Source organism: Zingiber officinale, chromosome 3A (assembly GCF_018446385.1).
Source record: "Zingiber officinale cultivar Zhangliang chromosome 3A, Zo_v1.1, whole genome shotgun sequence".
NCBI lineage: Eukaryota > Viridiplantae > Streptophyta > Magnoliopsida > Zingiberales > Zingiberaceae > Zingiber > Zingiber officinale.
This window is the reverse complement of record NC_055990.1, coordinates 55,993,634-56,005,183: the sequence shown is the minus strand read 5'-3', so window position 1 is coordinate 56,005,183 and position 11,550 is coordinate 55,993,634. Positions and strand designations below refer to the sequence as shown.

General features: G+C 35.4%; 1 protein-coding gene and 1 long non-coding RNA gene across 2 annotated transcripts; both read right to left on the bottom strand.

Moving 5' to 3' along the window:
* Nucleotides 1-1,189: 1,189 nt before the first annotated feature.
* Nucleotides 1,190-2,996, bottom strand: LOC122053763. The gene is made up of 3 exons (XR_006132344.1): nucleotides 2,865-2,996; nucleotides 1,662-2,735; nucleotides 1,190-1,471 (listed from the first exon to the last, which is right to left on the bottom strand). It is a non-coding gene; the product is annotated as an uncharacterized LOC122053763 (long non-coding RNA).
* A 2,275-nt stretch (nucleotides 2,997-5,271) lies between these two features.
* Nucleotides 5,272-7,661, bottom strand: LOC122050428. The gene is made up of 7 exons (XM_042611330.1): nucleotides 7,247-7,661; nucleotides 6,878-7,074; nucleotides 6,581-6,784; nucleotides 6,402-6,494; nucleotides 6,215-6,322; nucleotides 5,727-6,137; nucleotides 5,272-5,349 (listed from the first exon to the last, which is right to left on the bottom strand). The coding sequence occupies exons 1-7, from the start codon at nucleotides 7,659-7,661 to the stop codon at nucleotides 5,272-5,274; spliced, it is 1,506 nt and encodes a 501-aa protein (XP_042467264.1).
* Between the last annotated feature and the right edge of the window lie 3,889 nt (nucleotides 7,662-11,550).

The following is an 11,550-nucleotide window of genomic DNA, read 5'->3' as shown; positions in this document are numbered from 1 at the left end:
AAATTATTTTTCCGTCATTACATTTAGCGTGGGGTATTAAAATATGTTGCTAAATAGCGACGGATATTAAATTTTATAGCTAAAAATTCCAAATTAACTATGTTTTTTTTAATTATTATGACCGTTTTAGTAATAGAATTATATTTCCATAACTAATTAGGGACGGAACTATATTTCCATCAGAATATTAGCAACGAAATTATAATTTTGTCGCTAAATCGGTCGATAATGATGGGTTTTTTTTCAGTAGGCTAGCGGACGACCCAACGTCACAAGTTTTTCAAATTCTCAAGGTGTAATGTGTTTTGGATGATATTTGAACCCTCGTTGCCTAGAGATCCTATCCCACCTCTTACCATCGCACCCTAGACGCTATCATGAGGCATCTTGAACTAATTGTAAAATACATTTTTGCCTTTGTAGGTAGATTTACAGTTTTTCAAGGATCTCTTCTTAGGTCATCAATAAGTTAGACTTTCAAGGGATTTTTCTCTTTGTTCTATGCTTTTTACCCAACATAATTAATTTATAAGAGAAAAAAAAATCATTCTAAACCAAATCTGAATTCCTATCTTCATTATTCAAATGCTGTTTCAAAGTAGCTATGGCTCATCTAGGATCAAGAAAATGTTGCAAAAGGTTTACAAAAATCAAAATGAAAAAATGCATATCAAACCATTATTCAAATTGGTAATGTATAAATTTTATGAATTAATTCACTGAGATTTTATATCATTTATGAATCTAATCCTTATGAAAAATAAGTTTGTAATCCAAATCTGAGAGAATTAATTTTATAAAGTTAATCCTAAAAACTCTGCCAAAAAAACTAAGATTTTAGAAATTAATTTTTACAAGATTTCCTGTGATTAACTTTTTCATTTTCCTTTAATATCCATACTATTCAATGTAAAGCATTGAAGTGTGAATTAACTGAGTATATTTTCTTCATTTTTACTCATATAAAACATCCGATCCCAACAAATATATTGGATGTGACTTGGTTGTTGTTGTACTCGTAGATAATACAAATATTTCTACTGGCTTGACAAGCATAGAGGATCTACATGATTTTGATTCAAACATAAAAAAACAAATTAGCGTTAAATTTTAATTTTATTTTGACTCAAATTTTTATAACTCGAAATAGCAATGAATATTCTTTATTTATGTCATATAATATGCTATTAATACCTAAAAAATTTTGATTTTTTAATTCCAATTCAATACATCCCAAATTGAACCAAAAAACACAAATAAGATATGTAGACAACCTCCAATTCAACTGGCATAGCAATTCCAATCAACTCTATTTTACAACAAAAAAAGACGTAATTCATAGAACATCCCCAAATAAAACAAGAGAGAGAAGGGATGACATAGAACATCTCATTTCATAATTCTCTCATTTTTATTGAGGATAAGGACAAGCTCGAGCACCACTTTACTCCATCTTCATCTCTATAACTCACTGAAATATAGAAATCAAAAACCTCTTTTTAAATTAAAGAAGTAGCAAGAATAGCAGTACTTATTCAATGCTATGGGAGTATTATTTTTTAAAAAAAAAATTGTTATAAAGATGAAGATCTTTTGATTTTAGGGTTTCAAGTGCTTTGAAGATAGAATGAAGTAAAACAGCATTAAAAAAAAATACTTACTGCATTTGGAAAGAAAATAAGAACTTGGGAGCCTATTTCAAGTTTCTTGTATGTGCAGACGAGTGCATTTAGACTTTAAAGGAAACTGAAGATTCTTCCTCCATCGACTTGGAATAATTTACCTTTTCCATTGAAATATATCATCTTCGCATATATTCTATTCTCTTCATGGCACATATTCAATTTTGCTTGATCTTGAGCCTTTACCTTCTCCCCTTAAAAATATCTAAAATTATAGAAACCTTCTTCGATTCTTTTCCTACAAGTGCTCAAGAAACACGCACACAAAGTATTATACTCCCTGCAACATGAAAAGAATTAACCTGAAAAAAAAAAGGGAATAAAGAAACTCATTTCGACATATCGAATATAAATATATATAGTTTCCATATATAAAAATATGCATGGTACTGTTACCAGATCGACTATAAGTGCAGAATATATTGTGAAAAAACTATTTAATGGACGAAATATTAGGGTTTTGCAAGAGGATGGGGAAGGCGAAAGTTGATTAACACCATAACCCTAGAGCTAGGAATATAATCTAGGGTTGGTGGTGGGTGACAGATAGAGAAGTGAGCACGCATAGCTTCAAGCATGGCTTCTTCTTCATGCAAGAAAAGCACCATGGGTGCTCACTCTCTTCTGTCAACCTCCATTAATCCACTCCATTTCCCACAAACACGCTATGATTACTCCACCATGACGCTGTATGGTGCAGAAGCTTGCAGTGCTGCTGCTGTGGTGAGGAAGTGAAGGGACGCGAGGGTTTATATAGAGGGAGAGGAGAGGGAAGAGGGCCTTTTATTTATTTATTATTATTATTGCTGATTTGTTTCAGTTGTTTATCCAATTGCACATACATTAGTATTTATTGCTCTCTTGAACACTGTTGCTATCCTAATCCTATCTCAACACATATCGATGCAACAATGCATGATTCGAAAAAAACTCAAACAATAAATCTGCCCACCTCTCCCTCCCACCAATCTCTTCCCGGTACGTGCGTACGTGTATCGATTCTGTTTTGGAAGTCTTCCTGCACGCACGGCTTTTGGCGACTCCTCTAGTTTTCTGCATTGATTACGTATATTAATTTCGTATTGGTATTTGCATTCTTAATTAATGAAAGGAATCCAAACAAAAGGAGATTTGTTTCGGGCGCAAAAGAGAACGTATATGAGATATGACTAGAAATAATACACTGCGGCTGAAGCATGCAAAAGAGGAAGGATATGGTTCCTCCTTTTCAAAGAAGAAATATATCGCTGGAATGCGTACGGAAAGGAAAAATTCTCTGGCATAATCTCAAATAAGCACAAATGTTGCTGTATTATATATATATATATATATATATATATATATATACCGAGCTGGAAGGGATTATCGAAATGAAAAAGATTCTTCTCTTTATTCAGACCCTGAAGAACCTCTTCTTCTAGAGAGGAGAGGAGAGGAGAGGAGAGAATAAGAATAAAGGCCGGCCAAAACGGCTGGTGCGTTAAGTCTATTGTGTTAGTTAAAAAAGCTACAATGAGAATAAATAGAAGATATACCACACTACTTCAGTTGGATTTATTCTACAAGAGGGCCAGAAAATATCGATGATTTGTTTTAACTTTAATCAATCCATTTGATTTGAGAAACTTATTTAACTTGTTCTACATAATAGATCTATCCATCCAATTGTGACTCATGCGAATGAACAGATAGCTAAAGAATCACGATTCCACTTGAACAGGACAAAATTGCCCCCTCCTTTTCCAAAAGGGAAAAGGTTCAGTTTAACCCGCTGAAGCCAGCGCAACAAGGCCACAGCCATCGTCCTTTTCTATTATTACCAGCTAGCTTGTCTTTTTGTGCATTTAAACTATCAATTTCCTCGTCAATCGACCTCAGCTATCAGCTATGAATAAATCTGCTGCAGTGAGAGAGAACTTAAGGCGTGAAGAGAAGGCAAACAATTCTATACGTTCTTTTCGGTGTTATATTCCTACCTGTTCTTTTGCCAGCTTCATTTTCCACTGACGATTAAAGAATAGTTTGTTCAATTAGGAGAAAGACAAACGGGCAGTGACATCATTGCTCACGCACTGTTCAAGCTTGAGTAATCAAAATGCCATTTTAAGTCGAGAATGATAACGATTCTTGGCGACGAAACTTAAATGGGATTGAAATAGTTGGATTGGATGGCAGGCATATGGATTCCGTGTTGGACGACCCAAAGTCAAAGAATCGGCCTTTGCATGCATATTTGCTTGCGATAAGATTCGAATGACAGTGATTTAAGCAATATTATTATAGTCGACTCCATACTGCCATCTGGCGAGGCGAGATAATAAAGCCTTTGATCCGATCTCCACATTCACTCTGCGTCTTGTCTTTATTCCTGGCTGCCGTTGATAAGATTTGAGGTGATTTGGCATAAGCAGTAAGTGTAGCACTGAGTGACCTTTCCGAATTAGGGAATAGCTGGTCTTGTTAGTTGTTATATATATATATATATATATAATCTTACTTTTGGCTAACTACTTGGCTACGGCGTTCCTTTCCGCTTTCTTTGAATTAATGGCAATGCTAATGTGAGTCGAATCAGAGAGTCTGCTTAATGGAATTTGCAAGCTAGGAACAAGCGTGGAGTTTGAACGAACTTTGCTTCTTCAATTCCTGTGCTAACTTAATTCGCGTTGCTCAGGAGACATGTGTGCTAAACATCTGCAGCCCCTCTCAAGATTTCCCTAGATCTAGGTAATAATAATAATAATAATATATTTTAATTTTTTTACTAAGTTTAATTTGGGATTAAAATGACCGTTTTAAAAAAAAAATTGATTTATTTTTTTAAAAATAAAACATTATTTTTATATAAAATTTAATTTTCTCGCTAATATTTAGATAATTTTTTTTAACATTCACTACAACATTTTTCACCAATGGCAACGTCCAAAAAATGTAGCCTAAAGTATAAAAACCGCTGCCTTTTCTTTAGACAACGGTTTTTAAACCGTGGTATAGTCAGCCGTTGCCTTTTGTTTAGGCAACGGTTTTACTAATAATTCGCAACACTATAAAAAAAACCGTAGCCTTTGATGAATATTAACCAACGGTTTTTTAATCATTCTATGCCAACGGTTTATGATCGTTATCTATGATAGCAACAGAAAAAATCGTTGCCTTTGATTGCAACACAGGAAAAACCGTTGCCTTTGATTGCAACACAGGAAAACTGGTGTTATTGATAACAACAGAGGAAAACTGTTGTTGTTGATAGCAACAGAAAAAATTAATACTGAAAATATACCAATTGAAGAAAATTATACCAATTAAAGAAAAACATGCTCAAACTATATTAATCATCCACATACATATTGAAGAAAATTAATTACATTGTTATCCAAAACAAAATATTATAATACTCAAACAAATATACTAATTAACAAAGTATGCATCATCTTCATCTACATTTGTCTTAATATTTCTCTACCTTAAACTTAAATCTTTGCACACAAAATATAAAATCATTTGTCATCTATCATTACTGATCAAAATATTTGATCTGCATCCACATTTGACCTTCATCCACTATCAGTACTTGTACTAAAAAATCAAGCTATATAGCATCATCTTCTTCCGCTTCTATGTCCAACATTTGATCTTCTTCCACATGATCACCATCCATATTAGGATCCTGTATATAAAAGTTAAAATATTAAGACCTCACCAATCATCATAAATAATAATTGAAAAATCATAGCTACTAGAGAGTTATAAATGTTGAATAAATTATTAGATAAATGTTGACTCATGGTGATGACGTGACTCATGTTGAATGACATAAATTTGGAGTACCAAGGACAAGATATGAAGATCTAACTAATAACTAAATTTGGAGTCTATTGAAGGATGCAATAAGTCAAGAGGTTACGTGCAATAAGTCAAGTTAACAGGTATACCAAGGATGCAATAAGTCTATTGAAAAAGGGAATTACCACAAGTTATGCCTTGAGTGCATAAATATTTGAACAAATTCCAAAAATATTTATTTAATATGAACTTCATTTTTACCTTGGGATTATTTGGAGCATGAGTAGATGTGGATGAACGTAGACCACTATTAGCATCACATGGAGATAACAAAGCTGCCAAAGACTCCATGTCTACTCTTGAGTCATTTTGATTTAACATGGTCCTTAGAAGAAGATGAAATTTTTGCTCCATTACCACCATCTCTTTACTATGTTTCACCTCCATCTCTTCATGTTTCCCTTCTATCTCATGCACCTTATCAGTTAAATGTTTGACTTCATTAGCATGCCTTTTCTCAATTTCTGCTATTTCTTCATTTCTTTTTAAGAGTGTAGGTGTTGTAGTTCTTCCATAACATCGCACTCTTCCTGGCTTCTCTTTGCCAAATATAGTCTTAAAAGCCTCAGTAGAAGGTACACTAGAATTTTCAATCAAGTCTCGAAGTTTTGTCTAGCAATTGTATAAGTAATGTTAATTGTGATAGTGAATAATTACATTTGACATGTAAAGCGTACAGAAACACTTACAATTGCATTATTTGTTTCTTGATCTAGTTGTTTTCCTTTCTTTCTCTGTCGAGTTTCAATGAACATTTCAGCTTGAGTTGGAGACTCTTTATCCTCATTGCTTGCACTCTGCATGAAGAAAATAATGATTTAAGCACTAAATTTAGGCCAATTTAAATGTATGCTTATAACAAATAGAATAGAATACCAATCTCTCCTTTATACAAGCAAAACTTATAGGCCCTGCACGGTGTCTCCATTTTTGCTGAGCAATATTTTTAGCATTTTGATCACTTATTTCCTAAATTCATCAATGAAAAATGAATTTTATCAAACATGAAAAATATAATATAAAATATTACTTAATTATAAAAATATGTATCTTACTTGAATGGTTTCAAGTCTCCAATAATCCATCAACACTCTAAAGTGTGCTTCTGGTATGTCTTGAGGACGATTTTTCAGCCGCTCGCGCATGGTTGTATACTCGGTGAAATGAATTTTCTTAATCCAACATTTATATCGCCTCCAAGCATCATTTATAATACCATACACAGCCTTCTCCCCTTTTTCTGGAATGATGTATTTTTGCTGCCAAGAAAAGTAAAGCAGTTATAAAGATCTAATTTATAAAAATACAAAAACACACATGTAGTAGAAACACAAAAGTAAAAAAGTTGATACATTGATATAATTCCATATGTGTTGTTTGTTTGGTATAGCTTTCCAATTTGTGTAAGTAAGAGGACAAAAATCTGCACTTCTTGCTATTGTTCCCAAGAAACTACTAAGTTGAGAAACTGTCTTCTGGTCTGGTCCAACGGGTTCTCCTTCTTTATTCAAGATGATTTCTTGTCTATCATTTATTGATCGTTCATGAACTTTTTTACACAATGTCTTTCCCCGTTTTCTCTTCGATGTTGCCCCTAATTAACATAATGAATAAACAAGAAATTTCATATTTTCATAATGTCTAAAATAAGCAAAGACACTTAAAACACAAATGAGTTAAAATCAAAAGTTGATATCCCCTTAAACTAGAAAAAATGTTACCTTCGGTTGTATTGTCATTAGTATCCTCATCTTCTTCATTTTCAAAGTTGATATCCCCTTCAACTTCTTGTTCTATGTCATTTTCTTCACTCTCTTCATCTTCTAATTCCTCTTCTTCAAGTTGATCCCTATGGTTATTAATATATTTTTCAAGTGATATAGCAGGACACTTTGAAGTAGTCTTTGGCTTCTTAGAGGCTGGTTGTTCTTCCGTAGATCCTTGACCATGATCTCCTATTGTATTTCTCAGTTGTCTCTTCAAATTATTTGGACAAAATCTGTCATTTTGGTCATCAATCTTCTTAGATGATTCAGGTTGGACTAAAAATGCATGGTTATCAAGGTCTTTTTGACTTGGAATGTAAGTAGATCCTCCAACTTCGACTTCACTTTCAGTGGCTAAGGATTGCCTCATCTGGTCTTGCTTTTTGTGGTGTGTTTGAGTAAATCTTCCTACTTGGACTGCACTTCCAATGGCTAATAGCTTCTTCTCTGTTCTTGCTTTCCATGTTGCATCAAAGTAGATCTTACTTCTAACTTTTCTTGCTGCATTCTAACTTCTTGAACTGCACTTGTAGTGCTTAATGGCTGCTTGCTTTGGTCTTTCTTTTGATGTTGTATTTGAGTATTTCTAGCTTCTTGGACTACACTTGCAACAGTAGAATTTATCCTTGGCTCTTGATTTGAAGTAGATTCTTTGTTTTTCTTCATATTTTTGGCACCTTCTTGAATTGCACTTGTAGTGGTCAATGGCTGCTTCCTTTGGTCTTTCTTTTGATGTTGTATTTGAGTATTTCTAGCTTCTTGGACTGCACTTCCAGCTGTAGAATTTTTCCTTGGCTCTTGCTTTGAAGTAGATTCTTTATTTTTCTTCATATTCTTGGCACCTTCTACTTTTACTTTATACAGTTTGAGCAATTCAGCACTGGACTTAACTTGAAATTGATGAGGTTCAATATCAATTCTCCTGTTCATTTTTCTAAAAAAGGAAAAAAAACCAAAAGCACATAAAATGATTAAAACAATAACATAACAAGTGAGACAATGTATGAAAAATTAAGAACAAAAGCACTGGAATTCAGAACAAATTTCTGTAAACAAAGAGACTGGTGATACTATAAGATAAATAATATACTGAATGATCAAATTGTCTCCAGAGAACTTAGGGAAATGAGACTGAGGAAAACAACTAGTGAGCCAACCAAGGAAGCATCTCTATACTGAAGGGGAGAACAGGTTCGCTTGGAGGCAGGGATGCACACATACTATAAGACCCTTCAGTATATTATTTTCCTCAATCTCAGTTCCTTGGTGTAACTTCTGGCAACTAGCAGGTTGAAGATAGGTGTAACTGCTGGCAACTAGCAGGTTATCATTGTAACTAAAGCATATATGTAACTAATGTCAATTTAAATGAAACAAAACGAAATCAACAAATTACAAATGTTGTAAGTCCATCATAAGAGCTATTTATGTAAAGTTGCTTTTCTTATGGTAGAAGAATGTTGAAGTTTCTCAAGTCAAGAAGTAGCGAAATTGTCAGGACACTAACGTCTTTTATAGCAAAAAATAAACCACTAAGAACATGACCTTTGTTTTTAGGATGGGAGCTTGCTAGATAGGTGAAACTACTTAATCATCTGGCCAATCAAAATGCAATTTGGAAAAAAAAATCTTGGTTTGCAAAAAATAAACACACTCACCTGCTTGAATAATGTCACGAGGTCACCACCAACACAATACTCTAGAACCGCCCAAGTTGAATAGTAGATATTAGAAATTTAGAACAAATAAAGTAAAGAAATTATTTGAATAGCAGATAAGCAAATATTAGCAATTTGGAACAAATAAAAGATACTCATTGTGTTTAAATGTCTAGCGCAAAAAGTGACAAAATCAGTACAGATAGACTAATTAGTTACTATTGAATTAACAAAATAAAATCAGTACAGATAGACTAATTAGTTACTATTGAATTAACAAAATAAAATCAGTACAGATAGACTAATCCATGGATTCCGACAAAGTGGCATCAAAATTTAATTGATCTTCGGATTCCACCATATTTGACTTAAGAAATGGATTTTCAATAACCGTCGCCGGCATATCATCCCTGACCAACTCGACTTCATAATTGGAATCAACTATAGCTAGATTTACAGCATGATCTGACGGCTCGCTTTGATATAACTCCTGGGAATTTGAATTTATATCATCTTTCATATTAAAAAAGTCTCGTGGAACGGTCTTCATAACATATTTTCTATTAGCATCAAAAGGATCTTCAATATAGAAGCATTGGTGGACCTGAGAAGCCAACACAAAAGGATCATCTACATAACATCTCTTATTGAAGTAAACACAAGTCAACCCATACTTGTCGTCCTCAACTTCATACCAATCACATCGAAATAACACAAATTTAGAACTACCATAGTAGTCCAGTTCAATTATTTCAATAATTGATCCAAGTATGCTATTGGTTTTGTTGTTGGATTTTCATCTTTAGTGCTAGCAAAGCTTTGGGTCACTGACACCACCGAAACACCACTATTTTGTGTCTTGCGTTTTGCATCACGTTGCTTTGTATGAAACCGGTAACCATTAATGACATAGCTAGAAAAACATCTTGCAATTGTATTTGGTCCTCTAGATAGCTCCTTAAGGTGGTCAGGTACATCATCCATCAAAGCACGATTTTTGAACCACTCAACGAAATCTTGTCCTTGACTCTTTGCTTTGCTCCACTTCTTTCTTTTTTTAACATTTGTAATTACGTTTTCATGCTCCCTACAATTGAAATTGCATTGTTAAAATGAATGTTAGATACTTTTAACATAATTAAAACCAACAACCAATAGATTTACTTACCTAATGAATTCTTGAACTTCATCATGATTAAACAAGATGTAACGGTTGTTGGTGCAACCTTAGGTCAAGGTTGACCTAGTTGACCTGACTCGAGTTGACCTGACTCGAGTTGTATTTTGATGTTTGACTTAGGAAGATTGTCGGTGCAACCTTAGGTCAAGGTTGACCTAGTTGAGTTGCATGTTGATGTTTGACACTCGTGGAAGAGTTGTATTCTTGATATGGGACAAGAATAGATGTTTGGGAGATTATTGGGGCAACCGTAGGTCAAGGTTGACCTGGTTGACCTGATTCGGGAAAAAGTCCAAGTATGGAGACTTGGCAACGGAAAAGTCCAAGCAGGGAGCTTGGCACTAGAAAAGTCCAAGTATGGAGACTTGGCACTGGAAAAGTCCAAGCAGGGAGCTTGGGACGCGAAAAGTCCAAGTATAGAGACTTGGCAAGGGAAAAGTCCAAGTATGGAGACTTGGCACTAGAAAAGTCCAAGTATGGAGACTTGGCACGGAAAAGTCCTAACTGGGATGTTAGGCAGTGGGAAAGTCCTGGTGAGTGAAGCCAGGCAGTGGGAAAGTCCTAACTGGGATGTTAGGCAGTTGGAAAGTCCTGGTGAGTGAAGCCAGGCAGTGAGAAAGTCCTAACTGGGATGTTAGGCAGTGTGAAAACCCTAGTGAGTGAAGCTAGGTGAAAGTCCTGGTGAGTGAAGCCGGGCAAGGGAAAATCCAGATGGATCAAGGGTGATCGGACATCTGGTGATGGGAAGTCCAAGTAGGTCATAGGAGTGACCGGATACTTGGCACGAAGAGGAAAGTCCAAGTGGGTCAAAGGGATTGACCGGACACTTGGTGGAGAGTCTTAGCAGGTCAAGGGAGTGACCGGATGCTAAGTATGATGTACCAATAGGTCAAGGTTGACCGGATATTGGTTTGGAAGGTTTGGGACTTGGTTTGGGCAAAACCCAAGCTCTGGATCGGTCTGCAGACCGATCCAGCGATACGTTTGTGTATCTGATCGATCAGATAACAAAGCTCTAAACCTGGATCGGTCTGGGGACCGATCCAATGAAGCTGATCGGTCTCCAGACCGATCAGTAACCAGTCAGAGTGGTACTGTGAGTTATCTGATCGGTCCGGAGACCGATCAGGAAGCAACACAAAGGAAAAGGAGAGCAAGGACTGATCGGTCTAGGGACCGATCAGATCCCTCCTGGACCGATCAGGATATGGTCTGATCGGTCCAGGCGTTGAGTCACAACGGGTCGCTCCGTCTTCTCCGCTGGCTTCTGTCTTCGCTGTGCAGGTTCGCAGGATATAAAAGGAGATCAAGGCTTTGGTGCAACAACTTCTTCTTCCTTCTTCCTGTTCTTGGTGCTGCTAAGCTTGCTGTTGAGCTTTGTTGAGCTTCTTTGAAGCTTCGCGTGAGCTTCCGGCTGGGTC

Excerpts from the sequence above, each read along its gene's own strand:
- LOC122050428 (XM_042611330.1), bottom strand. The coding sequence starts at position 7,661 with ATGAGGCAATCCTTAGCCACTGAAAGTGAAGTCGAAGTTGGAGGATCT. Across the intron at positions 7,075-7,246 it reads TAATGACAATACAACCGAAG|TTCATGAACGATCAATAAAT; the intron begins GTAACATTTTTT and ends TGTGTAAAAAAG. Across the intron at positions 6,785-6,877 it reads ACATATGGAATTATATCAAT|CAAAAATACATCATTCCAGA; the intron begins GTATCAACTTTT and ends TTTTCTTGGCAG.